General features: G+C 48.8%; 5 protein-coding genes and 4 non-coding genes across 10 annotated transcripts; 7 read left to right on the forward strand and 2 right to left on the reverse strand.

Annotated features, from left to right (window-relative positions):
- Window positions 1–643: 643 nt before the first annotated feature.
- LOC120898749 (protein PAT1 homolog 1-like) lies at window positions 644–27,196 on the reverse strand. Of its 2 annotated transcripts, XM_040305064.1 has the most exons (4): window positions 26,105–27,196; window positions 23,564–26,042; window positions 21,604–21,826; window positions 644–1,215 (listed from the first exon to the last, which is right to left on the reverse strand). In XM_040305064.1, exons 1-3 carry the CDS (start codon window positions 26,574–26,576, stop codon window positions 21,784–21,786), a joined length of 2,994 nt encoding a protein of 997 aa, XP_040160998.1. In that variant the 5' UTR covers window positions 26,577–27,196; the 3' UTR covers window positions 644–1,215; window positions 21,604–21,783. The 2 variants fall into 2 exon arrangements, with proteins under 2 accessions (XP_040160998.1, XP_040161087.1); XM_040305153.1 differs by lacking the exons at window positions 644–1,215; window positions 21,604–21,826 and having other exon boundaries at window positions 22,471–26,042.
- On the forward strand, window positions 2,326–2,398 carry Trnav-aac. The gene has a single exon. It is a non-coding gene; the product is annotated as a tRNA-Val (tRNA).
- Window positions 2,891–4,487, forward strand: LOC120895107 (leucine-rich repeat protein SHOC-2-like). Its single transcript, XM_040298141.1, has 2 exons — window positions 2,891–2,933; window positions 3,172–4,487. The coding sequence occupies exons 1-2, from the start codon at window positions 2,891–2,893 to the stop codon at window positions 4,485–4,487; spliced, it is 1,359 nt and encodes a 452-aa protein (XP_040154075.1).
- Window positions 4,502–16,065, reverse strand: LOC120898985 (leucine-rich repeat-containing protein 40-like). Its single transcript, XM_040305411.1, has 3 exons — window positions 15,670–16,065; window positions 5,954–6,029; window positions 4,502–5,892 (listed from the first exon to the last, which is right to left on the reverse strand). Exons 2-3 carry the CDS (start codon window positions 6,009–6,011, stop codon window positions 4,568–4,570), a joined length of 1,383 nt encoding a protein of 460 aa, XP_040161345.1. The 5' UTR covers window positions 6,012–6,029; window positions 15,670–16,065; the 3' UTR covers window positions 4,502–4,567.
- Trnar-ucu lies at window positions 10,406–10,478 on the forward strand. The gene has a single exon. It is a non-coding gene; the product is annotated as a tRNA-Arg (tRNA).
- LOC120899137 (insulin-like growth factor-binding protein complex acid labile subunit) lies at window positions 12,253–14,190 on the forward strand. The gene is made up of 2 exons (XM_040305426.1): window positions 12,253–12,679; window positions 12,765–14,190. Exons 1-2 carry the CDS (start codon window positions 12,664–12,666, stop codon window positions 14,108–14,110), a joined length of 1,362 nt encoding a protein of 453 aa, XP_040161360.1. The 5' UTR covers window positions 12,253–12,663; the 3' UTR covers window positions 14,111–14,190.
- LOC120895115 (PH domain leucine-rich repeat-containing protein phosphatase 2-like) lies at window positions 15,103–16,368 on the forward strand. Its single transcript, XM_040298152.1, has one exon. The coding sequence runs from the start codon at window positions 15,103–15,105 to the stop codon at window positions 16,366–16,368; it is 1,266 nt and encodes a 421-aa protein (XP_040154086.1).
- On the forward strand, window positions 21,653–21,746 carry Trnay-gua. The gene is made up of 2 exons: window positions 21,653–21,689; window positions 21,711–21,746. It is a non-coding gene; the product is annotated as a tRNA-Tyr (tRNA).
- Window positions 22,129–22,219, forward strand: Trnay-gua. Its single transcript is given in 2 exon segments — window positions 22,129–22,165; window positions 22,184–22,219. It is a non-coding gene; the product is annotated as a tRNA-Tyr (tRNA).
- Window positions 27,197–27,737: the final 541 nt, after the last annotated feature.

The raw sequence follows: 27,737 nt of genomic DNA on the forward strand, positions 1-27,737 counted from the left end.
GCAACCTCCAAACTCACCTCCTACACTTCCCCCTTTCCCCTCCCATCAAACCCAATGTTGGAATGTGACCGAACGAGATTCTTGTACGGCGACGACTGGGACGGCTGGGAAACGGCGATTTGATCGTTTCTCATGATGTCTTCCGAAAGGTCATTCCTCGTCAGAAGGCCAAAAGGGAGAGCGGCGCACAGAACGGAACGGAACTAGCAGGAACGCCCGAATTCGGTGTCTGTGTACGGTTGAACCAACAATGGGCGGCGGCTGTCTTTGTGTGTGTGTGTGTGTGTGTTTTTATTTATTTTATTTTAAGATTGTTTTGGAATGGAAATTTGAGTCCCGCTCGCAAAACGTACGTGCCAAAAAGTAACAGGAGCATGTTGAAATTTCTATTTTAAATCGAAAAAGTAACAGCAAAGCGAAGGATTCAAAGGAGACTTTTTCTCATTTTTTTGGATTTCGGCGAAAGCGTACTGAATGCTTTTGGTAAGATTTTTACTTTTATTTTGCAATAATTATATTTAACCGGTTGTGTTAATTTGTACATTTCTTTTGTGATTGACGTTTGAACGGAACCAGTAGAGAGATAGTATTGTTTCCGTTTCCCCTTTCATCTATAACCTACACTTATTGAATGTTTATAAAGTTTTTTATTTTGCTAAGAATCTTCGTCTTTTACGTAGTGTATTGCTTACTTTTATTAAAATTATCTTTCTTCCGTTCTCTTCCAATGAATTTGCGTTACGAAGTACCGGCATCGTTATGATTTCTTTATGCATTTTCGCTATCATCTGTCGCTATCATCTAAAGAGGTTTGGCTGTTTAATCCGCGACCGTGGTTTACAAGTGCAATTATTGATCCGGCATTCAATGGCAATGAATAGTAGAAGAGAAAAAAAAAACAAACAATCTGTGACAAGGTACCAGCAACCAGCAGCAAGCAGCGAGCGAGGAAAAACTTTTTGAAAAATTCATCGCCTGATGATGGATCTGTGTGTCCACACACGTACCGGATTCGTAACGAGCACACTAACGCGCGGCACAGCCGGTGGAAAGTTTTCTGCTTTTCTCGCGCAAACACACACACACACACCGAGAGAGAGAGAGTTCGAACCGAACCGAGAACACCGACCACGGCGCGCAAACTTTCTTTGAAGAACTGATTTATTCCCCAACGTTCGCAAACTTTTCTCCTCCCCCTCCCAGTGGATGGATGAGCTGTGATAGAGAGAGAAAGAGAGAGAAAAAACGAAAAAAATAATTTAATAAACTTACTTACAAAATCATGCAAAGAAATCCATTCCTATCAACAAACGTGGCACGTGTCAGAGAGCGCCTGTACAAGTGTGTTTAATGCTGCAAATTGCCTACTGTTAGGCGTTTGTTGTTAAACAAAAAACATAACGCTGCATACTTTTAGGCGTCTTCAGCTCCGCACCGGTGTGTTTATGTCCGTTTTAATGCGGTTGTTTCACGTTCAATATCGCACATCATAACACCATCATGATCTATCTCAACAAAACAAAATGCCCCAAATTGATCGGTGGCAAAAAAACAGCCTACGGGAGGAATAAAACCGCTCAAACCACGTAAACAACATGAGTATCATTTTTTTGTTATTGTTTTGCGCGCTGCTCTCTGCTCTGCTGCAGTGCTGCTGCTGAGCTTTAAATTTATCGCTTTTCAACACCGTCAACACGGTGTGGTAAAAACAGATGCACACAAACACACACACACGTAGGAACTAAATCCCTTCAGAGATATATCCCCGCTTCTCGGCGTTGCATCATTCCCTCCTCAACCGAAGGATGGGAGGGGGATTTGGGGTTTTGACTTCTCCACACACCTTTTTTTTCTCTCTCTCCCGGGCTTCTCTTTTAAAGCATATTTCAGTACCCGTTGTGCAGTGTACCATTACCACCACCACCAACACCACCACGATCATCAGGCTGACCGGTTTTGCGTTGCGACAAAATTCAACCTATTGGCCCGGGTGATCCAAAACCCCACGCTGCAGCAGCACCGGACCACCGGTGGCACTAAAAATACTTTCACGAAACACGACACGCCTCCCCCCACCCAATCTCACCTCCCCACCACAGACACACGCGTGTGCTTTTGGTGATTTATATTATTAGAGCAAAGATACGCTGTCTTTTTTTTACTTTTTATTCGCGTTCGTTTTTCATTTCGCTTTTCTTGTTTTTCCCCCCAAGGCGAACTCAGATAGAGAAAGCAACACTGCGTAAAAATGAAGCTGTGCATTGTAAGCGGAAACTGTAGCGCAGGCTGCACTGGTTGCAATGGCTACTGCCTCCCAAAGCATCTGTTTCCGTGGTGTAGTGGTTATCACATCCGCCTAACACGCGGAAGGCCCCCGGTTCGATCCCGGGCGGAAACAAGATTACTTTTTTTTCACTATTGTAATGTTTTGTACTTATCCTTCTCTTCTTTATACACTTTCTACTCTTTCGTCTCACAAACCCGATCCTATGTGATCATCAAAATAACATCTCAAACAACTGCTGTTAATGATGCTTTTCATAGTGTTTTCTGAATGATTCATTAAAATAATTCAAATCTTTACAACGAATGGTGACAAGCGCCATCTCCAACGGACTACTAGATCCAACAAACCAGTATTGTAACAGCTTTGCTGTGCGTATTGCATAGCTAATAGGCGGATCCAAAGGCTCCCTAACACAGTTGCCCCCCAAACGTATGCAACCTGCATAGCAAACTTATTCAAAATCTTCATAGCAATGCATTAAACTCCAGAACTTACTAGAAACTCATCAACTCACGCTCTTATTATACCTGCTCGGGCAAAATAAATTGGCAAAACAAATTATGCTGTTTGTTGATTACTGTATCGTTTTGGAGCGCTCCTGTAATGGAATCCTTCACCCTGTTCAACAATCTACACTCAAGCTATGGTAATTCATTTATAATGACACTGCTGGCACTTCATGAAGCACCCAAAAAACAGATACAACTCACCCGAAAGCCTCACAATCGAGCTCATTCTGGACGTTCGTTTGGGGAAATAACCATCATGGAAGTGAATCGCGAATGGACCATCTCGTTATTGCTAACATTAGGTAGAAGAAATTCCCCCAAATCAGTTCCACGAAAAGGATATTTTCACTCTCTCTAACGCTCCGCTTCTTCCAGTAAACCTCTGGCTCTGGACAAACGGACCAGCGATCGTTCAATCGGCCCCACAGCCTTGCCAGCTGCAGGGAGCCAAATGTATCTACGATAAGCTCAACCTTTCGGCCGACGGACTGCAACGCTTGCGCACCTCCGGTCGGGATCTCCCGCAAGTGTTTCAGATCGATGTGAAGGTACTGATCACCCCCTACCCCGACGGGGTTCTGCTCCAACTCATCTCGGAGTTTGTGCAGGAAGTCGTGTACGAGAACTACCACGAACGCATTCTACGCATTCCGCCCGTTTCCGCACTCACCGATCTCGTCTTCCGGAAGGCTCCACCACTGCAAGCGATCACTGTGGTTGCCCCGAACAATCGACTCACCTCACTAAGCATCAAGCAATCGAACATCCGCTCCATGCCGAGTGCGCTGACTAATCTACCCCAGCTGGCCACTCTCGCCCTAGAGAACGGAGCCTTGGAGTCCGTCAGTCTTGATCCACTGGCCAACAGTCTAAAGCTGTCTGCTCTGATGTGCGGCAACAACAAGATCACCCAGCTCATCCCAAGCCGCAACACGAGCCTCTTCATCCCGCTTACCGATCTGACACTCGCCAACAACCTGCTCGAAACGATCGACGGAGCCTTCTTTCTACCCCTGCGACAGCTTACGTACCTTGACCTGGGCTCTAATCGGATCCAGCGCATCGAAGGACGTCCCCTCTCGCTGCCCCGGGTAATGTACATTCAGCTCGTAAGCAATCAGCTCGCCGAGCTGGATGTAACGCGCTGGAACCTGCCAAACGCGATCGAGATCTACTTCGACAACAACAACCTCACCCGCATACCGATCGGCATACAAACCCTGCCCAATCTGACCTCCCTGGTACTGCCCAACAATCTGCTAACCGTAGTCGATCTGCGCCGCCTAGACGGATGGACCAAGCTACAGCGCATCAACCTCGCTGCCAACCGGCTAACCAACGTGATCGTAACGGGACAGGGTCGTACATCGCTCCCAAACTTGGAACAGCTGGACCTGTCCAACAATCAGCTCACCCATCTGGAGTACGCACGGTGGGATCTGCCGAAGCTTACCACACTGGTAGTCGCCCTCAACGGGCTTACCCGGTTGCCCGATCTGTTCAAGCTCTTTCCCAAGCTGAGGCGTGCGTTTGCCGTCCAAAATCCCCTGCACTGCAACACCATCCGCCAGTGGCAGCAGTACATAGCGGAGTTTAAGCTGGCCGTCGATGCGGCCATGCCTGGGATGAACTGCGCCACAAACTCCACGCACAAGCTCCCATCGGGGCGTGTCATTTGCTGTGTAGAATAAAAGAGCACGATCTACGTCGACGATACCCTTTTGAGGAAGCCTTTTTTTATTGTCGTTGAAGATGTCACCCATGGGTAGCCTTAAGCTTTACAGCACAGCAGCAGCGACGGGGAGATCTGGATCGAACCACTCGCACAATCGCTCACCGACAGGGGCGGTATACCCATGATCAACTTCCCCGACAGTATCAGCTCCGCGCGAGCCTTCAACACACTGCACGGTATCGGATTGTCGTAGAAGCTGAACGATTGAATGGAGGGGAATGCTTGTCCCAACGGGGCCACCGCGGTGAAGTTGTTGTGCGCCAAGCTGATGAAGCTAACCACCGGCAGATCAATGCCGGACGTGTTGAACCGATTCAGCGAACAGTACTCCGCGTACAGCGAGTCCAGCACGGGCAGACGGATAGGGCGTGAGCTGCGCAGAACCTTCGCCGTCGGGTTGTTGGACAGATCGACCGAGTTTAGCTCGGGCAGCCCGTTCAGCGGGGCAAGATCGATCACGCCCGCCAGCCTGTTATCGCCCATGCCGAGCAGCTGCAGATTGGGGAAGCGCCGTAACCGTTCCGGTATCTTCTCGAACAGATTGTTGCTCAAGATCAACCGTTTCAGGTTCGGTGCCGACAGCCACTGCAGATCGATCGTGCGCAAACGGTTGTAGCTCACGTCCAGCATCTCCATGGTGGACCAGGTGACCGTTTGCTCGGACGCTATCTTCGCGAGGTTGTTGTTCCTCAAATCAATCATCGAAAGGTTGGGCAGCCCGATAAATGCGGACATGTCGAGATTTTCCAGCCGATTCGAGGATAGGTACAGAGACTCGATCGCCTGTGGCATTTCGCGGGTCGTGGGTATGATCGTCTCGATTTGATTGCGACTCAGATCGAGTATCCGCAAGCGACGGTTCTGACCGAACGCACCGAGCGAGAAGTTACGCAGTGCACACTCCGAGAAGGTAAGGTCTTCCAGCAGGGGCAAATTGCCGATCGTCTGAGGGATGCGTTCCAGTCCGCAGGTGTAGATAAGGAACTCGGTAACGTTGTTATCACCGGCACCGACAAGCAGCTGCTTCAAGGATGGAGCTTCCAGCACCTTAATGCTGGATAGGTACGTTCCGGGTGCGATTTGAAACACCGGATCGTGGTATACGTACATCTCCAGCTTGCTGAAGAACTCGGACATGCGGGTTAGGAAGGCGCCGGAGGGACTGATCGGTAGGTGCAGCATCTCAACCCGCACACTGTAGTACGTGTCGGGTGGAATGTTGCGAAGTGTGGTGTAGCCGTCCGTTAGCATGTTGAGCTTGGGCAGCATACAGGTCATCGCCATGCCCGGTGTACAGGTGGCAACAGCGAGCGATACGGGTAGGCATGGTAACCCAATTACTGCCAGTGTCAGCAACAGCACTAGTAATAGCAATGGGTATATTAGCACAAGAACAGCAAGACACAGAACAATAGAGCTTACCGGAGGAATAGCGTCCCATTGCTGTGAACGCAAACGTTTTGCACACGGAATGTGCCATTCAGTGGCTGGGTGCAAGCTTTTTGATCGTTTTTTCCCCCATCATTTGGTTGTAAATGTACATTAAATTGTCTCATTTGCATTAGTAGAAGAAGTAGTAGCAGCGAGTGGTACGTACATTGGCGTGTGTTAATAGTTATCAAAACTAGACTCAAAAATGCTTTCTAACATCTCATGTGTGATGGACACGGGGTTTATTAGGACATGTGATTGCTCGTGACCGCGTAATCGTTGTACGCGTGATCGAAAATTGGGGACAAATTGCACAGTGCCACACCACGAACACGTGTGTGATTTAAAGTTATTATAGATACTTACAAGGAAAGCGCACAGGTTTTGCTATATATGCTTCTAATAGCTATCTAATATCTTGAATGATCGTCTCGCAAATCCTACGCCCATTTCCTATCCAGAATACATTCATCTTGAATGTTTCTACGAAATTCTTCTTCAATTTATCCCGGTATGTGTTCCCGAATTTCCCGAAAATGATGCTCCGTTGGGAAGCAAATCCTCCTGCAGACCCAATTTGCCCATCATTAGAAGGAACGTATATTCCAGAATAGGAACAAAGGGTTGAGATCAGTTCAACTACCACCAACACAGGCTTCGGGATCAGTCTTGTGCCGGAACAGATTCTGTATCAATTGCAGGTCCAATACTAATTGCAGGACTCCACAGCTGCTTCAGGATGAGTTATTGCAAGAGAGGTGGATCAGTATGTATCCCCTTAAACCTAAACTTTGGAGTATATGGACTTCCTCGGCGCTCTTTTGCCACTTAGGCATAAGCATTTCAAAGCAAATTTCCTAAACCGAAGTGCAATCCTTCTTTTTAACGCTCCTCTATCACCCTTAACTGAATGATATACATCAAAAGAAAAGGATTGGAACAGTTCCCAGAAACAGAAGAAATGTTCCTGAAGGTGAAAGAACTCCAAAGGACCGATTTCCTGTGAAGTGAAATGCGAAACGAATGGTTGTTCCTGTAAGATGATAACGCCAGCGCTACCACTGGTACTCTAAAATTTGGATAACCCTTTAGCGACAACCGGCTTCCGGATGCGCGCAAGCAATAGTGAATAGTTTAACCATTTCCGGATAGGATAGACCTTAATTACAGCCCATCGCAAGGATGCGAACAATCACTGTAAAGAGCTAACTGTCATATAGAATTTAGAGCCTCGCAAAAGAAGCACACACACACACACACTCTCTTCCAAATAAAAGGATAAATACATTGTTGAACCCTTTTGAACGCATACATCAAGTGAGAAAGAGAGAGAAAGAAGGCAGATTCCATTTACCCCGTTGCTTCAAGCAAACCCGAAACCGAGGCCCGGGAATAACCGGGTTATTATGTCAGTGACAAATTCCACGCCACCGAACAGGAAGCGACCGCGGCAAGAAGAGGAGAAGATGTGCAAAAAACAAACGCCCGTTTTTCCTCCGACATGTGCGTCATCCTTGTTGCTGTGGTGCGCCTCTGCATTCCTATGCTAAGCGACTTCCGGGGGCCGGGCTGCCGTGCGTTCAGCGGCAGTGGAATGTAACTGAAAACCGTGAGAATTCAAGGATGTTTGCCACCGACGAGCGGGGACATAGGGCAATTGCTGCGAGCACTATGTCACTCTCTCTTTGTCTGTCTCTCTTTTGGCTGAGGGTTGGTTTGGAATGTAATTGGAAATAGTTCTAGCGTGGCGCATACAATTATTCCAAAGCACCAAGGAGCTTCCGCCAAGGAGCGCAATGGGCGTGAAAGGACCAACGAGCGATCTGCATTGGTTTAAGAAGTGTGTAAAAGGAAGAGATAAATTGAAAATCGTAATACAGTATAGAAGAACATATTTAAAAATGTACCTTAAATCAGGATGAAACAACGTAAAAGGTTAGCACACAATACAAATGTAATCGTGCACCTAGAAGTTGCCGAGCGCAAAAGGTTCTGCAATCTCTTCTGCAAATCTCATCGATCGCATTGCAACGCATGCATCTACCTGGAGTGGCAACTTCTGCTTCCTGTGGACAGACGATCTAGCTACTACTACTACTACTCCCCTTCGAGGAAGCTAATTATCACCCGACAAAAAAGAGAGAGAGAGACGGTACAACAATCAACATAAGTGCCCACGGAGGACCATTCATCCACCCTAATTCCCACCACCACCCCCACCCTCTCCCTTATCCGGGCTTCGACTTTGACCCGCTTCGTTCACATCCATCCAAAGGATTGTTAAATGGGAATGGAGCACGCGAGCTAGTGATTAAAATTTGCATAAAACTGCTCCCCTCCATCTTTCCAGTGTGCGACCTCCCGAGTGGATCGGAGGTGGAAAAGGAAGCCCAAGCCCAAAATAGAGTGCACTACAGAGAGCGCAGCCTTAGAGAAGAGCTTAGAGACGGGAGGAGCTCAACAAGGAAAAAAACACAACACAAAACACCGCCGAGGTCAACGGTATGACGCGCGCGCGTTGCCTTTAAAATGTCCCAGTCCCAGTCCCCGAGACTGAAGAAGAAGAGAACACAGGGTGCAAAAATTAAATACCAAATGCTGCACCGCCACTAGTGAAAAGATGCATTTATATGCATGCCGCTGCTGGGAATGGGAAAGGACCACAATCGCCCCTCTCAAAGGCCAGTTTGGAGGAGAGAGAAAGGGAAGTGGGAGAGGAAATAGCTCCCCATTTTTGCATACGCTATTTTCCGTTCACCATTTTCATGGCAGCATAGTAGTCCTCTACCACGGTCGGTGGTAGTCCTCTGGCCAGTCTCGCCTTCAAAGTTCACAGTTCGCGTGTTGGGTAAAATTACAATTTTCCTTTCCCCCACACCAACCGGTGTGCGGCGTGAAAATCACGGTAGAAGGACACGCCTTTTTTGCAACCGTTTTCTTGTTTTTTTCTTTTATTGTTTCGAAAGGTGCAGCGCGCGAAAGGAGTCCGAGTGTCTTATCTTTTCCTTGCTGGCGCATAAAGCTGCCTGCTAATAGCGATTGTGGCATGGAAAAATTGGGTTCTTTTACCTTTTTTTTTGTTCGCCAGTTGACGAGCATGATGAGTTTTTGCCGTGACGAAGGAGAAACAATACAACACGATGCTTGAACGGAGTCGTTTTCGCTTTTCTAATTAGAGAGCTAGAAGTCTGTTGGAAAGTGAGACAAGAAGACTCCGCACCGGAATCATTAAATTGGTATTAAAAAGTGTGCTAAAAGTGTGTGTTTGAACAAGTAATCCATTTCGCGTGAAATTTGGTGTTGTCTTGACCCTTTTCCCCTGCTAAATAAACTATCGCTTCCACCTAGACTTCAAAGGAAGTTTCTTATTTTCCAGCAAAAGCACACTCATTAGCGCTATTCATGCAGAAAACGCTTCTAAAAACAGAAAGGATGCATCTCCCTTGTTCGTAGTAGGCCTGTAGGTTGGGGTGGGGGGTAAAAAGTGTATAGCTTCAGGCGCCGTTAATTGGCAAAGCCCCCGTTATCGTAGTAACCCCCGTTCTAAAACACGCAGCCACACACACGCATACCCTTTCATAATTGCATCGCTTGCGCGTAACATGCGCAACGTTCGTTAGAGTTCCAAAGAATAGTTCCAAAGACCAGTTATGCGAATGAATAGATGGAGTTGAGAGAGAAAAAAACATAAAAAGGATGATCCGCCGCATTTCCTCCTCAACTCAACACACACACATCCAGTAATCCTTTAACCCAGTTTCCCATTTTAAAAAGGATGCACAGCCACGCTATTCTAAGTCCTTCCCGTCCGTCATTTCTTACCATGCATAATGATGCGTAAACAAACCCCCATCGAAAGGTGGGAATGGATGTGAAATTATGTAAATCTTTCCACTGTCCAGCGTCCGGTAGGTAGCAGTGTACACCAATTAGCTACTACTGGCAGCTTGTAATGTAGAACAAAGTGGTCAGCGTGGGGACCAAGAGGGGTGTTGTGTTCGGGTTGTACACACGCGCGGTTGCCATTCGACCGGAATCGATTTGCTGACCATAAATCGAACGCTGACCAATATAGACGTGAAGCGAACCACACGGTGGTGGTGGGTACAGCACACCAATGTCATCTAATTAGACTAGTACCGCCTGCAGTGTGGTCACTACTCTCTGTGTTCCTTGCCGCATTAGTTACGGTTTGCAGCCGGTCAAGCAGCAGTTTTGCTGAGCCGCCGTTTTGTGTGCTTTTGTGTGTGCTACCCTCTCTTAAATCCTTTCTGCCCATCGTACGAAGTGGTGCATCTTTTGCCGGGGGAAGCATGAAAATGGGGAAAATGCATAGCAAACGAATCCAATGTGTTTGTGTGTGTGTGCTGCTTCCGCTTTTGCAAGATATCGAGCACGGCCCGATATGCGCCGGATAGCTTGGCAACTTCTCCCTCCACAAATGTCCCTCTGGCGCAGCGGATAGCGCGTTGGACTTCTAATCCAAAGGTCGTGGGTTCGATCCCCACGAGGGATGTATGAGCGAATGTGCGGAGAAACTCTGCTTTTATATATAATTATACCTGTATTTAGGATCGATGAGTGGTGGTGGGGGCATGTGCTTTGTACTGTTGTACACCTTACCAATGGAATGGAAAATCGGATCAATGGGAAATAATAAATAAGGAAAATAACTCATGCATGTATATTATTTTAAATAAAATAATATACAATGCAGGGAGTGTGAAAAATCAGTCACACAAACGATGATTATTAACAAGAGTTTGGTTGTTTGTCACAGACTTTCCAACGACTCGCCGCCCTTTTTAGAATTAAAACCATCTGCACACAATCGTTTTGTTGCGAAATTCATTATTAACCAGTTTGCGAAGGAAGTGATTATCTGCTGTGTGGAAAGTTTTCCGCAGCAAGGCTCGACTACACACCTCGCCACACCTTAATACTAATCAAAGTTTTTCACCCATCCAGTGGGGAGTCGGACAGAGCAGCAAAACACCCACCATACCCCCCATACAACACCCCCCCCCTCCCCCACATCACCCATTATGCAATTGGAAGAACGGAAACAGACCCAAAGTTAAGCCAACTTCTAACTAAGCGCACCGTCGTGCCACACCATGTTCTATTAATACCGTCGCCAGCCATTACCCGGGTGCCGAACTGCGGGAATGTCAAATTAACAAACGGAGCAAATGTGGAAAGAAAAAACCCCGAATTAGAGGGAAAAGAAAACACACACATTGCGGCACAGTGGTGCAACACATACACCTTGGGTGAAAGAAGACCCAAGGTAAATAAAAATAAAGTCGCAAATAAAGTTCGCCCGTCTCTTCATTAGGCCCGCAACATGGAGGCCACGCCACACATTGCGGCATATTCTGCTGGAGCCGAAATTATAACCACGTGCTTCGCATGGCGACTTGGGAACACATGGGAAACACAACACAGCAAGCGCGCGCGCCCGTCGTTAGGATACCGAACCCCTTGGAAAAACACGGTTGTACAGGGTGTTCCCCTGGAAAGCTTCGAGGCGATTTATTTTTGAGAGGGTTGGGGGGGGGAATGAAACGATGCCATGATTATCGAAAATAAAAACCGAAAGCCCTACTCTCACTGCTCCCATCCACTAACATTGCCACTTTCACTGCGACATTGATTTTGTGTTTGTTGCGAAGAAGTAGCTGGTAATCGATATAATCCTACATAGAGCGCCGCTCTCTCCCTGTAAGCGATGCGCCATTCTAGGCTGGTAGAACGACGACGACGACGACGACGACGCCTACTGCTCCCTAGTCGCCATCCCCACTACGCCTCGAGAGGGTCGATACACATCTAAGCAAGCCGCAGGAAGTTCGGTTACGACTGTTTCCTGCGGTATTTATTACTGCTGTGTGTGTACGACGTCCCCGACCTCCGGGGCTGTACTTCAACTTCTTACTAAGAAGGCAACCAACCGGAAAGTTCAACCATCACGCGGCACTGTTGGTAGGAAATAAACTTTCTCGCGGACAGGGAAGGGGGGGGGGAGAGTAGTCCTCCTGATAGGAATGGTGCTTGGCTAAAGCTTCTTCTCTATAAAGCCTCGAACGAATCACCCCATCCCGGCGGATCACTTCCAGTTACGTGACCGGAAGCAGTTGCCGGCAAGCGACAAGGCTGTAGCAGTAGCCTGCCAGCAACGAGGAAAGGATTCGATTGGCAGGACACGGCTGAGGAGGGGTAGAAAACGCTATATAATCCACTTCCGGCTGGGCGCCTTCACTGCAATCGACGGATCAGGTGTAGCTGCTCCTCGTAGCGTAAGGCTCCGGTGTATCGGTGTTTCGAAATTCCAACGGCAAAGCAACCGCAACGACCACCCGTCCCGTCGTCCGCAAAAGGTCGTTGGATTGGAAAACGGATTTTAGCCGAGCTTTGCGCTTAACGAGCATCATCATCAGCACTGCGCCGCGCTGCGGCAATTGGGTGGAGCTGTGGATGTGCTGGTAGATTATCGTGGGGTTTGCTGCTAGACGGTTAGAACCAGTTTGCTTAGGAACGGATGAATTGCGTTTTAATGTGAAATACGCGCCAACGGAATGTAATTTGCAGCACAGTAATCAAGCGCTATGAGAACAATGATGTCACATGCAGTGATTATCAATGGTAAAACAGTGCAAACATTAAATTGGAGAGTGGTGTAAGGATTTCAATCACAAGTGATGAAGTTGTTCATAGGTTAGGTACACTACACTACACACTACCCTGAGCTGTGCTGTTAAATGTTCACTAATCCATCTACCATCTACACCTCCAAAAACAGTCTTCCTCCTCGTCCATTCGTGCATTCGTTTCACTGGCAGTGACGATTCGAAATGCAGCACAGAATATCGTGACGCTTGCACACTCAACACCTTCACCATCGGTAATGATAGCTGGATCGACCAGCTACCAACGATCACATCAGTCGGTAAGCCGAAAACAACGATCATTAAGCAATGCCTTCTAACGGATCGCGTTACCGTACAAAACGTCATGGAATTGGCCAGCCAGCTATTCACCGAACTCACCATCCAAAGCTACCACGAACAGGCGCTCTCCCTAACGCCTCGTTTGGCCATTGAGACACTGGAGCTGCAATCGGCACCGACATTAAAGCACCTTACCATTCTGCCCAACCCTCACCTTCGATCGCTGTACATCGTTAACAGCGCTGTGCGTCGCATCCCCGACACGATCGTCAATCTGCGTAATCTACAGTTTCTCGGCATTGAAAAATCCTTCCTACGTCTGCTAGACCTCAGCGTGATGTGCTATCTTCCCAGGCTGGCCACACTGCAGGTGTTGCGGAATCACATCAGCTTACTACTGCCCGTGCATGAGTCTTCCTGTGTTAACTCGCTGCGCGATCTGCACCTGGATTACAATCAGCTTACCACGCTGGACATTGCCGTGCTTGCCCCATTTACTGTACTGCAGCGATTGCTTCTACAGCACAATCGTATGCATTCGCTCTTTGCCTCGCAGCCCACTTCTTTCCCACTGCTCCAAGAGCTACAGCTAGGACCGGGTAACAACTTTACGTGGATTGAGTTTGAGCAGCTAGATCTTCCGGAGACACTGACCGCCAATCTACCAGGCAATCAGTTTCAGCAGCTCCCAACAATTAGGAACGCAAACCTGCCCAATCTGCAGCGTATTTACCTCGATGGCAATCAGCTCAGCACGATCGATTTGGCACAGTTGCAGGAGCACCAGCAGCTAAATGGGATTGATTTCTCCCGCAACCGATTGCGCACGGTTACAGCTAGCGAGCTGATACATCTGCCCAATCTAACATCGATTGAGCTGGTGGATAATATGCTCGAGTTGTTTTCGCTAGTCAACTGTAGCTTTCCTCAGCTGAACTACCTTTACCTGAAGGGCAATCGGTTGCAGTTTGTACCAGCAGAGGTGTACATGAGCGAGCTGTCACCGACGTTCATGCTGAACTTGGAAAAGAACCCATTACGTTGTGCGTCGGTGCAGAGCTACTTAAATCTAATAAGCATTACCACTATCAATCCACCACTGATAGTCACAATTGCGCGAAAGTGTGCAACAATGAACTACAACGGCTCGATATCGTTGGATAAATGGAATTCCGCCTGCTGTATGAACGCACCTTGAGGTGAGGCGATCTTTAAAAAGGAAGGGCAGCAAGACGGCGATGTTATTGTCCTAAGTGTGAGCTGTAATAAATCATTTAAATTCGGATAATTGAATTGTGTTATGAATTGTTTTGTTACTGAGAGACATGATCATTCTACGTTGAGAATCATTTGAGGATCACCAAAAGAGCTTCGGGATCAGTCACATAAGGAGGCGTGTTTGTTAGAAAGTGATCGACAAGAGATGGATAACATATGAAGTAACAATTATCACTTCATTTTGTGCCACAGCAGCTAGCGCAATTGCTTCTGTGCCGCAGGGCTAACTTGCCAAATATCGCCAACAATCTTCTGACACCCAGGCAGACGAAAGATCACCTTGCCACAGTCGTCAGTGGTGGAGCTATAGAACAACAAAGTGAGGACTGTTATCTTCACTCAGCTAAATACAACTAGGTTGAAGTATGTGGTGCTAGGATCTATTGAGATCTCAACCCTGCCAGAAATAGCCAACAAGTTCCCAACTTCTTAGGTCACGACTACAGCGACAATGTGTTAGAATCGTTTGCAGCAGATGATCGCGCTTCGGTTTAGCTTCCTGGATGTATGCCACAACTTCATACCGCTGCTACCAGACCTGTTACGGGATGGTGATCATATCCAGATGCTCCAGACAGTACGGTCCCTACCTGCATTACGTTGGAAAAGCACCGAATGTATAATAACTAGAGGGCTAGATAGTATGGCATAAAAAAGACACAACAAATCGACACTGTAATCATCATTTGTTTCGCTTCCCTTTCGACAAGGTGTGATCGTGTTAGCAACCTCATTGTGTGATCGTCCGTCAATCTGGCAGACAGGGGTGCTAAAACATGTCTAGAGTAAAACGGCATTGGTGGGGATACTTTGCAACAGGTACATTAGGGGAACAAAACATTTCCGAAGATCATATAGAATAACAATTTCATGCTATCATTTGCAGCCTGTTTAATGTTACAATGGAACGCCATGGTGTCAACAGCTGATGCTGATGATGTGCCCTCGCTGAGGCCGTTGAGCACATTGCGCGGAACCGGTCAAAAGATATCCGACCATCTGCAAAATCAGCTGGATGAAAAGAACACAACACTGGTCGTGCAACGACTAGAGCTTGAAGCTACTTCACTCAATGCTTTCATTGAAAGTGTCTCAGCGTTCATCTCGATTCTATCGTTTCCAAATTTCTACGAAACATCGCTCACCATACCGAGTGTGCTGCAAGCGATCAGTATAATGCAAGCTACCCGGCTAACATCCCTATCGGTCAGCCCGAACGCATCCCTACAAGAACTAACCGTTCAAGGTTGCAACTATCGCTCGATCTTACGCACAGTTGGAGCCCTGTCACAGCTACACACTCTCAACGTGCAGAGTTGTGCAATTGTGTTCCTAAACTTTGAGCTGTTCACAAAAACCTACCATCTGCGGAAGGTAAATCTTGCATACAATCAAATCCAAATGATTCCTCCTCCTACCGGTAAAGCGGATAATCTTAGCATCGAGATCCTCTACCTAGACAACAATCCGTTGCAGTACCTGGATTTCAACAGTCTGCGGCAGCTACAACGCTTGACAACGCTAAGCATTCGGGAATGTAATCTTCAACGGCTGTACTCGTCCGCTCCAGTGACACTGCCCGCCCTCGGCTCGATCGAAGCGATTCAAAACAATCTCACACTATTCGATCTACTGCTGCTCGATGCACCGAGTCTTAAAACGCTACTGCTATCTAAAAACCGCATCCACAAACAACCGTGGGATTTGACGAAGTACACCCAGCTGCAAGTGCTCGATCTCGACTACAACCGGCTGACCACGTTCGATTTGGCCGGTCTCGCCGGGCTCAACGAATTGCAATCACTGTACGTATCGTTCAACCAGCTGGAAACATTCACCGCTAGCCGTAAGGTGCGACTGCCCTCGCTAAAAACGTTGGTTTTGATAAGCAATTCACTACGAAGCCTGCCAACGTACGATCGGTGGTATCTGCCCGCAATAAGTGTCATCACGCTGGTCAACAATCTGTTCACGGCCGTGCCACTGCTGTACAGCAAGCGTTGGCCTACGGTGACGCTACGCATGACAAACAATCCGCTGGCGTGCTCGTCGCTCCAACAGTACGTTGAGCAGATACTTTATCAGCAGAAACTTATCGTCGATTTGGTCAAGTGCGGAAACGGAACGATGACAAGAAGTGAATTATTGAAGCGTAATTGTTGCGTTCGGAAAGATTAACTGAATAAATAAAACAAAAACTTATCTTCTTAGACCGGCGTGAAGAGAAGATGATTCAACTGTCAGCGGGAAGAAGGGCACAACTTTGGATTTCTCCTTTGACGAAGGAACATCGTTCCAAACTGTCAAACTGTGCCGCTCTGTGACTAATTCCTGTGCCCCTCTGCAGAGAGTGTAGCACGTGTGGGCCCAAAAAATGGGGAATGTCATGGGCAGGATCAATAATTCCTAGACACGCGAAACGCTAAAACGTCCCCAAAACAGTGACTGTGTTCAAAGGCACCTTGTTTTCCATTGCGTGTCGTGTGCTAATGGACACGCGGGCCCCGTCCCCGACCAGATACTTGCCAACCTTTTTGCAGGTTTGGAGTCAAACCAAACGAACATTCCCTCCCCCAATGAGCATATTTTTTGGGCGGTCGTAGGGTTCCGTTTTTGCCGGTTCCCCCTTCGTCCAAGCCGAATCGGGTAAGGTAGTCGTCATTTACTTTAATCAGGATATCAGCACATCTTTCCTCCAGCAAGCCCTCCCATTCCCCGCTAAATTACTGAGCAGAGCAGAGGGTGTAATGGATATTTCAGGTCCTGACAAGAACTTAATAATACCTTCTCACCTTTTCGCGCTCGCTTAGCCGGCCACACGCGAACGCGCTTCAGTTTCAGTTTTCTTTATTATGACCCAGGCAAAGCTGGCGGACTATAAAAAGCACACCAAATACCAAGCACAAACAGCAACCTACCACCGGACAACAACCAAAAAAAACAAGTCCAATGGTCAGGTGCCTTCGTCGCCGTGCGCCATGGGCGTCACAACTCCGGGGTGTGTCACAACCTTCATTTGGGCAATCGTGATGGAATGGGAGAAATGCGCTGGATATTGATTTTTCAGTCAGTCACTTCAGATTCTACTACTTTTTTCGGAGGACCGACCACCCAAAAAGGTACAAAAAAGAGAGAAAGAGAGAGAGAGAGAGAGAGAGAGAGAGAGAGCGCTCCCGCGTGTCGCTTCAAAGCTTCAAACGGGGCAGGACACATCAAAGCACGACTTTTGGAGGGAAATTAGTGTTTAGCGGTAGGTAATCGATTCTCGGAGTGGTTTGGAAAAGCCACTACCGGTGTAAGCCTTTCTGGGCCGGCCCAGTGGTGTGCTCGCCAAATCGTAGCGACTTTGCCGGTAAGGGTTAATTATTCAGCGCTAGTACAAATGAATGTGTCTGTTCCATGAAGGCGCTACTGGCGGCGATGGGCACTTGGGAGCGATAAGGACATGCTGAGGAGTGAATTCTGAGAATGATTTTGTGGCGGTTGATGTTAATGATGATAATGATGTATCTTACTTACTTGCTTAAAACAGGCTCTAGCAAGACGAAAAAGATCCTTTACTGTGTTTCGAATCATATAAAAAGGAATAGTTCAATCACTTAGAGGAATGCTTGCAAATTGGTAGGAGAATGTTGCAAGCATACTGTGGAAATTTGCAATCATATAGGGGAGTGTTGCAACTGACGAAGGGAATTTTGCAAGCATACTGTGGAGCTGTCATCAGCCTGTGGGTGCCAACACTCCCCTATATGATTGCAAACTTCCACAGCATGCTTATACCATTCCTCTACCGATTTACAACATTCCCCTAAGTGTTTGAAGTATTCCCTTTTATATAATACCGAAACCCTGTAAAACGTAACTTCTGCGTCACATGCCCACACTGCTTCGTGCTCCCTTAAATCCAATGGTTACTACTACCAATCAACCGTTCCAACCAAAGTTCGTGTGATCTTTGATGTCGGGCTGGACGGGGTGGGGTGTGTTGTGTTGTTTGGTCGATGATAATGGGGTTACCCACCGAAATGTCTGATGGGAGTTCCTTGCTGTGCGGAGCAGTAGTCGAGGGTAGTAGTAATGCGCTTCCGCTTTTAGGACCTTTGAATTGTTCTTTTGGGACACGTGGTTCTTCTTCTTTACCCTCTTGCCGGAAGGCGGCAAACCGGTCGCGCGGCAATGGTAGCGACAGAAAAAAAAAGTCAACTCGCCCAAGGATTGCTTCAATGCTTTTTGGGGACAGGGTGGAGAGGTGTTGTAGCAACCACCACCCGCGGGTGCTATAGCGACAACTATGAGTTCACCGTACCCGGGGTGGGGTTTTTCCACCGAAATAATGTCAATTTGGTGGCGCAAAACTTTGTATCGCGTAACAGAAAAAAAGTGCGCACCATTCGATTAAGGGCAAAATAAATATGCACATCGCAGCGCACCACCTCCACCCCAAACTTCATCCGCAATCTGAGCTGCCGGGCGAGGTCAATAAAACGGCAATCAAAAGCCACTCGCAATGCGGAAGGCCTAATGTTGTTGTTGCTGCTGCTGCTGTTGTTTGAGTTCACCCTCCAAAGGGGAGGATAATGTTACAACTACCGGCTATGAGTTGACAAATTTGCACAAAAAGAGCCCGCCGTTATTCCCGGTGCGCCGTTATCACCGTTCCCTCGCTTGCGTGTGTGCGTGTGTGTGACGCGTGTACAAGAAGCGCACATGCAAAACGATCATTGCGTAGGGCAGAGAAACGGGACAAAAGCAGGGAATGCAGGGGAAAAATGTATCGAAAATCGACACTTTTCACGCACAAAATGACTGTATGAAGAAGAAGAAAAAAAAAAATGTCCGTCCCTTTGGGAAGGGAAACAAACACCGCGTACAAACAAACACACTCGCGATAAGCCAATGTAAAAGTTGTTGTTGGTAGTTAGAAATCGAATTTAACGATCAACAGACCGTTTGTGGCGGTCCTTTTTTGCATGCGGCATGGAATGTGTGTGTGCGTTTGTGTCTGGCGGATAATTTATGTAGATTCGCGTAGAAGCCATGTGGCCGTTTGATGATTATTACACCAAAAAATCGTTGTTTTGTGCCACAAGCACCAGAGATATCATTACAGGCAAGCACAGTTGGTTTTGGGACACAATGGGAAAATGATGACACGTTCGAACACACAATTAACCTTTCTATCGACCCTTCGAGCAAACAACTGTTTCCCTTTCGTTTCAATCTCCCGCGTGTTGTAAGGGGAAAAAATCGTAAATAAAATCACTAAAATCACACTTTACAGGCAACAAAAGGCCGGTCCTTCAGGTTTCAGACACTCTCTCCACTGGCTTTTCGGTGAAGAAGGTGACGCTAAAAGGAGCGTTTTTCCGAATTTTAAGACACCACCAGCAAAAGAATGAACTATAATTGATCCAACCCCATACCAGGCACGTGGTTAATTGAAAGCAACTTCCACGACTCCACGAACGAGCACACGCACAGAGAGACCACGTGGTGCGCCGCCCCGTTGCTGAGCGTTGCGATTTGTGTTGCGGGGGTAGTAGGACTGCCAACGATTTGCAAATAAATTGCCCCTCGCTCACGGCTGCCACAATAAACCCACTACTCCTCCACTCAATGGCATCCTGCCGGCATAGCACAGTTTTGTGCCTTCTTCCAACAGCGATCGAGGACAAAAGGCTTGACGACGACGCTACATAACACAGCAAACGCGAAGGAAGTTCGCGAAAATCGGAGGCTATTTGCATTCAAGCGCATTCAGCAGCAGCAGCAGCAGCAGTGAACGTGCTCCTCTCCCGTGGTCTTGTGCCCGGTGCCTGGGGTAGAGAATTCCGGATTCAAATGCCGTCGTTTACATCTTTCCCCGTTTCTGGCTTGGCCCGGTGGAAATGGGGATTTTGCTCAATGTCCTCCCCAATGCCGTCCAGCAGCTGACCGATCCGTTGTGTGTTGTTTGCCCCCGGCTGGCGGCGCTTGGTTATGACACCCCAAGGACATACAACCCATTGCACACATCTTTGTATTGTGTGCACATATACGTACATAGTTTGTACGTGTGTTTTGTAAGTACCACTCCGTGGGATGCATAATGAACTTCGTGTGAGACGGACCACGATGACTCAAAGGCCTGCGGTGTGGTGTGATGGCGGCTGCTTTCTGAGACAGTGTAAAATAAATAGGAGCTCAGAGAAGACATTCGCAAACAACCGTCCGACCACCACCGCCACCATCACCAACAGATAATACTTGATGTCAAGTCCGTCGGAACAACGGCTGTTTTCCACGACTTAACAAACACGGCGGTCACTGTGGTTCGAGAACACAGGCCAAAAGGACCTTTCAAACGTTGCACTTGGCTGCTCTGGAAGGAAGTGTTTGGGGAGGTGGCGTTTCGCCAGTGCCAGGCGAGGAGGGGGTAAATGGTTTGGTGGTTTGTGCACTAATCGATGGTAAGATGATAACGTAAGAGTAAGAGGGACTTTGGAGCAGGCTTCATTCATTTTTCTGCGCTTTCCCTATTTGCAGAAAAGCCTCTCTCCCTTTCCAAAAGATTGCAAAATGACTGTTGTTCAAGAAAGTCAAGTGGTCCAAGGCTGTGTGGTGTGCAAGGCATTGAAAAATTGTCAAGTGGGGTTTAACTTGCTTGCACCCTCTGCCCTTCCTCCCCCTCCTATGGACACATATTCTGGGTGGAGCATCTGGGGTTGTGGCACAGCTCTAGCACAAATATGTAGGTAGGCTTCTATTGCGAACTTTCCAGAATACGACGACATTATTCCAGCTGCCGATGGAGGAACTTGGTGGCCGTGGAATATCACAACACAGCAGCAGAACCATCGGCCAAAGATGATTTGCCCACCATGCGGGGGAGGCTGAATCTTGCAACAGGTTGTTGCCGCCGACCGTTGGCGTTTCAGCTCGGGGCCGGGGGTGGCGGATTCGTTTGTGCTAAAATTAGGCTACTCAGGCTACTCTATATACACTTTTCTGATGTGGCCCGGTATGGTGAAGCGTGTCGCGGGAAATAAATGTCACCATTGTGGGTACACGTACACGACGCGCCATGCAACTGGTGGTGGTGGTGGTCATGGTGAAAACATAACATCACAAATCTTGCGGTTTCTACGAATCGATGAAATAATAAATAGCATTTCGCAGCAATTCGGCTAGCACGTGCTTGTTGAAGAATGTTGGAGCCTGCATTAATACACAAGGCTCTGTGTTCGTTTAAGCCAATTTGAAAGTTAGTTTTGTTACAGCTTTATAAATTCTCTGGTACGCAGCGCTTCGAAGAAATGATTACCAAGCATGTGGATATTTTTTTGGTGAAAACACTTTCGATTGCATGTTTGAGATAGATTTGCTTTAAACAAAAATCTCAAGAATTACCCATTCAACGAAATATGTTCTTACCTGCTAGGCTGTTGTTTAGATACGGCGTGTAGCGCCCTCTCCGACACATCCTTCGATAGCTCAGTTGGTAGAGCGGTGGACTGTAGAAGCGAAAGTTCGATAGAGTAATCCATAGGTCACTGGTTCAAATCCGGTTCGAAGGAACGAGAAACTTTTTTCTTCTTTTGAAGAGTGAGATTCCTATGTTTTTACTCCACAAGAGCCGTCGTCCTTTAAGGTCTTCCTGTAATGTTTTATTGTTGACCAGAAGCAAAAAAAGAATTAGTGAGTAAAAGTAAGGCAAAAAATGTGTAAATTACTGCTACGAAACGTACAAAAGAGATACATAGTACATCATTTCATCTAGATTCAATATGTCTACATCAATGGGATTATTTGATTGCTATGGACAATTCAGTTTTTGATGGAAAGCTTTTCAATTAGTCAAGTCAAATGTTCTAGAACTGTTCAGAACAGAAAAAAAAGAGAACAGCATGAGTGAGTGAGCAGGATTCTAATAGGTGTTTTAGCGCTCCTCTTCCATCGCCTTCGATAGCTCAGTTGGTAGAGCGGTGGACTGTAGAAGCGTCTCTCCATAGTAATCCATAGGTCACTGGTTCAAATCCGGTTCGAAGGATGTCGAAGATCTTTTTTCTTCTCTGCTCCCACATTTTTTAGCATATCACTCTATGGACAACCTATTTCCTACTATCGCATTGCCTTATTATCTATCCCTACTAATTGTACATTTAGCCGCACTTTAAGCTAGAGTCCCTCTCATTCAACAGCAAACGGACGTCTCCTATCCTCACTCTCTCTTGTCGCTTACCACACTAGATGATTTGATTATTCTTTCGGCGTTAACGCACATCATACACGCACGCTCCGTTCGCGTATGGATTTAACAATCGCTACATTAATATTACTTTATTATTTTCATTCGATTACAACGCCACTAAAACCACCTTACGCGCGCTTATTGTTCGTCTCTCGTTGCGCGCACTTCTTGCTAGAATGTGTAGTGTGTGGAAGGGCGTTACATTACGAAAGGGGCGTCTTACACAGCGCCATGCGTGTGGCACACGTGTGTGCCGTGTCTCCCCCCGTCGTATGTGTACGGTCCCCCACACACAATCGTTTGCCCGAAGCCAGCCCGACGCAGCGGGGCAGCCGCCGGTCGACTTAAATTAAAAGTAATGATCATACAAAATGTGTTTAAGCCTACCCAAAAAGAAACAAAGCAAACTGTGTTTAAACGAAGGACAATTTCAAACAGTACGCTTTGTCTTACATTCTTAATCCGCCAACACTTGCCATTGAGTGTTTTGCTTTACGCAACTAAGCCATAATGTTTGTGTGTGGTGGTGGTGGTGGTGCGCGTACTATTAACAATTCGTTTGCTTCTATTTTCTTCTGTCCCTACGTTTTCCCTGTCCCTACACGCCCGTGGGCGAGCGGTCATTAGAGTTTGAGGATTTTGTTTATACAGTTACAGTGTTGGATACATTTTACACAGAATTTCTACACGCGGAAAGAGGGAATTGCCATGTTTTACGTACATGGAGAACAGGACAAGCGCCCTTCTTCCAGAGCCTTTCAAACCTCGGCACGTTCATAATTGGGAATAAAAGGAAATAATTAAAAAAAACAGCACAAAATATAAAAGAGCAACTATTAGCGTAAGCATAAAGTTAATGGGGCAAATAAGAAAATAATAAAACGAAATAAACTCCTTCCTTCCACTAAAGCTACGTGCGCGGCGGTCGTAAACGAAATTTTCATATAATCGCTAGAAAAGGGACTCATCGCCCTTATAAACTGTTCTCCCTTTTCAGTCACACTTTCGTCACCCTCACCCTCATCATCATCATCATCTCCGTCGTCATCGCATTTTGGGTTTCCTTCCGTTGCTTTTGATCGCCAATGCCAATCGTTCCGTACAATGAATGTAACGAAAACTCCCTCGAAAACGAATGCTTACTTTTTGCTTACTTCCTCGCCGGACGCCGATCCTTCCGCCGTCGTTGCCAGGGACGAGGGACCGCCAATGTCGATGATCGATACGATGGCCCGAAGCTTGCGCTCCAGCTCCAGCTCCGGATGGCGCTGTAGGTGCGCGCGCAGTTGCTTCACCTTGCCACAGGACGAATCAAGCTTGAGCAGTACCTTCTGGGGCTTGCTGCCGACCACAACAGCGGCCGCACTGTCCAGCACACGTGCCAGCTCGCGCAGCAGACTCATCCAGCGCGACCAGATGAGTCGGCGGGAGACGGTGCCACCATTGCCACCACCGCCGCTTTCCTCACCATCGTTGCTAGTGCTGTCGGTCGCCTCATCGCCGTTGCTCACTGCCGCCAGCCCATCGAACCCATCGATCGTGGTCAAGTGTTCCATATGCGCGATCAGAGTGAGCATCGTCAACAGCAGGAACTTGCACCGGGGCACCAAGCTGAGCAACTGGTCAGTGTTGAGCAGCGTCTCGAACAGCGGCATCAACTCGCCGGCCTGTGCATACTTCACGTGCAGCTCAAACTCAGCAAACAGCGGACTGAGCTGATCTTCCGCATCCTCGCGATCGCGCTTCGGCAGGGCAACCAGCGTGGCCAGCACCGTGCACCAGATCGTCCAGCGGGCCGTATGCTCGCCGAGCGCCTTCTGGATGCGCGTTAGCAGTAGTTTGCCCTTGCGCACGGAGAGCAGCCGCAGCACGCCCTCCGCATTCACGCACGGCAGTATGCGCTCTATCAGATTCTCCACCGTATCCTGTTCCACCTCGGACACCGTCGCTGCCGGTACGGCCGCTATCTGACCCGCGCCGCCGCTGCTCACATTGTTCTGCTCGTCCGTACCGCCGCTGGCCAGCTTTTCCTGTGCCAGCAGGCGCTCCTTGTCGCGCTTTTCTCGCATCTGCTGCTTGGCCTCGATCGCCAGCTGGTTCGACATGTCCTCCAGGCGCAGCAGCAGCCGGTAAAGGTTCTCCACGTGCAGCAGAATCTGTCGCGAGCGGCGCTGATTGTGCACCGAGTCGGAGCTGCCGGGAGCGCCGCCACTCCCTCCGGTACCGCTGCCCGGTCCGCCGGGGCCACTGCCGCCCTCGGCGACGGAACGATCCACCACCACATCCTGGTCGATGATCTTGCGCGGTGCAATCACGCTGCCACACTGCAGCTTTCCGAGCGAATTCTCGAACTGCACCAGCTTGTAGCGGCGGGGCTGTATCTCCTTGATGCCATCCTTCGTGGAGGTGGAGTTCTCCGAATTGCGGCGCTCCCGCCCGAACCCGTTCCAGTGCTGCTGCGGCTGCTGCTGCTGGTTCTGCTGCTGGCTGAACGGATGGTAGAACGTGTTGTCCTTGTGCGCTTTGCTTTCCCGCTCCGCACCTCGCTCGCGCTCCTTCCGGTCGCGGATTACGCAGAAATAGTAATCGTTGTAGTACGCCGTGTCCTTGTTCAGCTGGGAGAGCTGAATGCCGAGCAGCCAGTGTTTCGCCCGCTCCGTCATCATGTTCGCGTACTCATCGTACTCGTAGTTCCGGTTCTGCTTTCCATTGTGCAAACGATGGCCGCCACCCTGCTGATGCTGGTGATGGTGTTGCTGCTGCTGTTGCTGCTGTTGATGATGATGATGATGGTGTCCTTGACCTTGCTGTTGCTGCTGCTGCTGAGGAAAGTGGTGATATCCACCCGGGAAGCCCGGATGATGATGACCACCGTGATGGTGCATATTGCCGTGGTGCATCTGCGGTGGCCCGTTCCAGTTGGGCGGAAATCCTGGATGATGGTGTGGCATGAACGGGTGCTTAAAGTTGCCGCCGTGCGGTGGCATCGGGGGCATCTGGCCCGGACCGCCCGATGGAGGTGGTACGCCCATCGGTAGCGGACCCGGCGGCCGGTAGTGGGGCAGCATCGGATGGTTTTGCTGTATCTCCTCCACGAGCCGCTGGCTGAAGCTGGCATTATTATTCATCCCACCATTATTGTTGTTGTTGTTGCCGTTGTTGTTGCTATTGTTGTTGGGAGGCATTCCCCCGGATCCGGGCGGACCCTGGAAGTTCATCGGAAAGGGAAATGGAGGCCCGCCCGGCTGCCCGTTCGGTGGCGGCATGTTGGTAGGCGGAAACAGAGGACCGCCCATCGGGCCGCCGGGAGCGGACGGCTGACCTCCGGGAGCTCCTCCCATCAGCGCCGGCGAAGGGAACCCGATCGGAATCGGCAGCGGACGATGGATCATTGGCGAGGGAGGCGGCATCGAGCCGGGAGGATGGGGCGGTTGCATACCACCCTGGGTTGGATTGGAGGGGGGCAGAAAGCCCGGCGGAGGACGAGGTAGCGGGGTCATTCCTCGGCGCATCTGTTCCTGCTGCTGCTTGATCATGTTCTGCTCAATTTCCTCCAGCGAGCAGATGCGCAGCCCTGCATTGGGCATCGTCGGAAACCGTCCCATCGGTGCACCGAACCGATCTGTGGAAGAGCGGAAGGTTGAATTCAAGTCACCAAGAACAAGCAACGACAGCAACACTTACCTGTGGCTGGAAGCGGGGTCGGTGCACTGACGATCGCCGGGGGCATCGGGGCCGGTACGGAGGGCACACTGTGTCGCGGGGTCTCCGGTTTGCTGGGCATCGTCCACACGCTCGGATCGAGCTGCAATCGAGCTTCCGGTTCCGTATCGTTGTCCAGCTCGAAGTTGTCAATTCCGACCGAGGAGAAGTTGATGTCGAGATCGGAGTCGGCCCCGGAATCACCGTCGCCCCCTTCCCGCTGGTCCATTCGCACCAGATTCTCGTGCAAATCTTCCCAATCGTCCTGGCGGGCCTGACCGAACGTTTCATCGTTAAGGGCGTCGTACTCCTCCTCCGAATCGGATCCTCGGCCACCGCTTCCTCCGCCCAGCACGCGTCGACCACCGCCGCCGGACCTGCCGCCGCCTCCGCCACCGCCATCGTCGTCCTCGCCGGGCAGGGACGCATCAAACCCAAAGAACGAATCGGACATCGTTGTCCCCTTCCTCTATCCAACTTGCCGGCCGGTCCGCAGCACCCGCCGGGCTACCGATATCTCGCGTACAACCTTCAGCTGTCACCTGTCGCCCCCAAGCGGTCGACGTTTGCGACCTGCAGCTGACCCGAGCACCACCACCACTCCCTGCGGTTGCGGAGCCTCGCGCTCGGTTTGACCACGACGGCGACGACGACGATGGCGACCGGCAGCGCTTGTACCGTGGCCACCCGGGGGCACTTCAGCAACCGACGCACCGATGGAATGATCCACTTTGACACTGCAGTGTACACTCCGGATGACGATGGCGATAAACAGCAGCGCGACGGACAAAAGAAAAAGCCCTGCGTGACGGAGCGCCTCTTTCCGCGGGTGGTGTGTGTGGTGAGAGAGGGCGGCAGCACACCGGGAAAGGATCGCTGCAGCTGGTGCCGCGCAGTCACTTGGAGGGCCGTGAGCGTTGTTGACTATTTGGCCTTGGCACTGGAACTTCCCGTCGGATGGTGAAATTGCTAAATACGATAATAGGGGCACCGAAAAAAAGGGCAGCAAATCACACGACAGCAACCAATGCGACGAACACACACACACGCGATAGGGACACACACATATATACTAGCGCACACGTTCGCGTACATACACACAGCACACGCATCGCTTTCGGGCGGGCTTTGACGTTTTTGTCAAAAGTGACAGCACGGATATAGGGTCTGGTTGAGTTCTTCTACGCGCCGTACGGCTATCCACGTGGCGCGGTGGTACATTCGATTTGAATTAAACGCCGGAAACGTGGTAATAAAATAATTAGCAGTATTTGAAGATATGCTCTAAAGGTGAAGGCGTTTCTTGTGGAATGAGTAGGAGAAATGAATATCAACATAAAATAATCAAGGCTGAAGTAAAAGAAGGCAAACAAAAGAATAATTTTAGACTCAAAAGTTGCATCATCCGTTGCAGAATTCCTTTCACCATCATCCTCATAAAAATGTCATCATATTAAACAAGAAAAAAAAACAATTATTTTCATTTTTGCTTTCATCAAACGGTTCTTCAGTAAAGGTTTGGCTCGGTTGTAAACTTTCCCAGTTTCATATATATGCATATAAAAATATGTAAAATGCTCTTTTTCAGGTCCAAGTGAATCCTCTTTTTGGTCGA

This window comes from Anopheles arabiensis, chromosome 2 (assembly GCF_016920715.1).
Source record: "Anopheles arabiensis isolate DONGOLA chromosome 2, AaraD3, whole genome shotgun sequence".
NCBI classification, from domain to species: domain Eukaryota; kingdom Metazoa; phylum Arthropoda; class Insecta; order Diptera; family Culicidae; genus Anopheles; species Anopheles arabiensis.

What these genes read in the sequence shown, in the direction of transcription:
- LOC120895107 (XM_040298141.1), top strand. Translation starts at nt 2,891, where the DNA reads ATGGAATCCTTCACCCTGTTCAACAATCTACACTCAAGCTATG. An exon ending in CAATCTACACTCAAGCTATG is followed by an intron (nt 2,934 to 3,171) that starts GTAATTCATTTA and finishes CGCTTCTTCCAG; the next exon opens with TAAACCTCTGGCTCTGGACA.
- LOC120895115 (XM_040298152.1), top strand. Translation starts at nt 15,103, where the DNA reads ATGGTGTCAACAGCTGATGCTGATGATGTGCCCTCGCTGAGGCCGTTG.
- LOC120898985 (XM_040305411.1), bottom strand. Translation starts at nt 6,011, where the DNA reads ATGGCACATTCCGTGTGCAAAACGTTTGCGTTCACAGCAATGGGACGC. An exon ending in AATGGGACGCTATTCCTCCG is followed by an intron (nt 5,893 to 5,953) that starts GTAAGCTCTATT and finishes TGCTATTACTAG; the next exon opens with TGCTGTTGCTGACACTGGCA.
- LOC120898749 (XM_040305064.1), bottom strand. Translation starts at nt 26,576, where the DNA reads ATGTCCGATTCGTTCTTTGGGTTTGATGCGTCCCTGCCCGGCGAGGAC. An exon ending in GACCCCGCTTCCAGCCACAG is followed by an intron (nt 26,043 to 26,104) that starts GTAAGTGTTGCT and finishes GCTCTTCCACAG; the next exon opens with ATCGGTTCGGTGCACCGATG. An exon ending in GGCGAGGAAGTAAGCAAAAA is followed by an intron (nt 21,827 to 23,563) that starts GTAAGCATTCGT and finishes AAAACATTACAG; the next exon opens with GAAGACCTTAAAGGACGACG.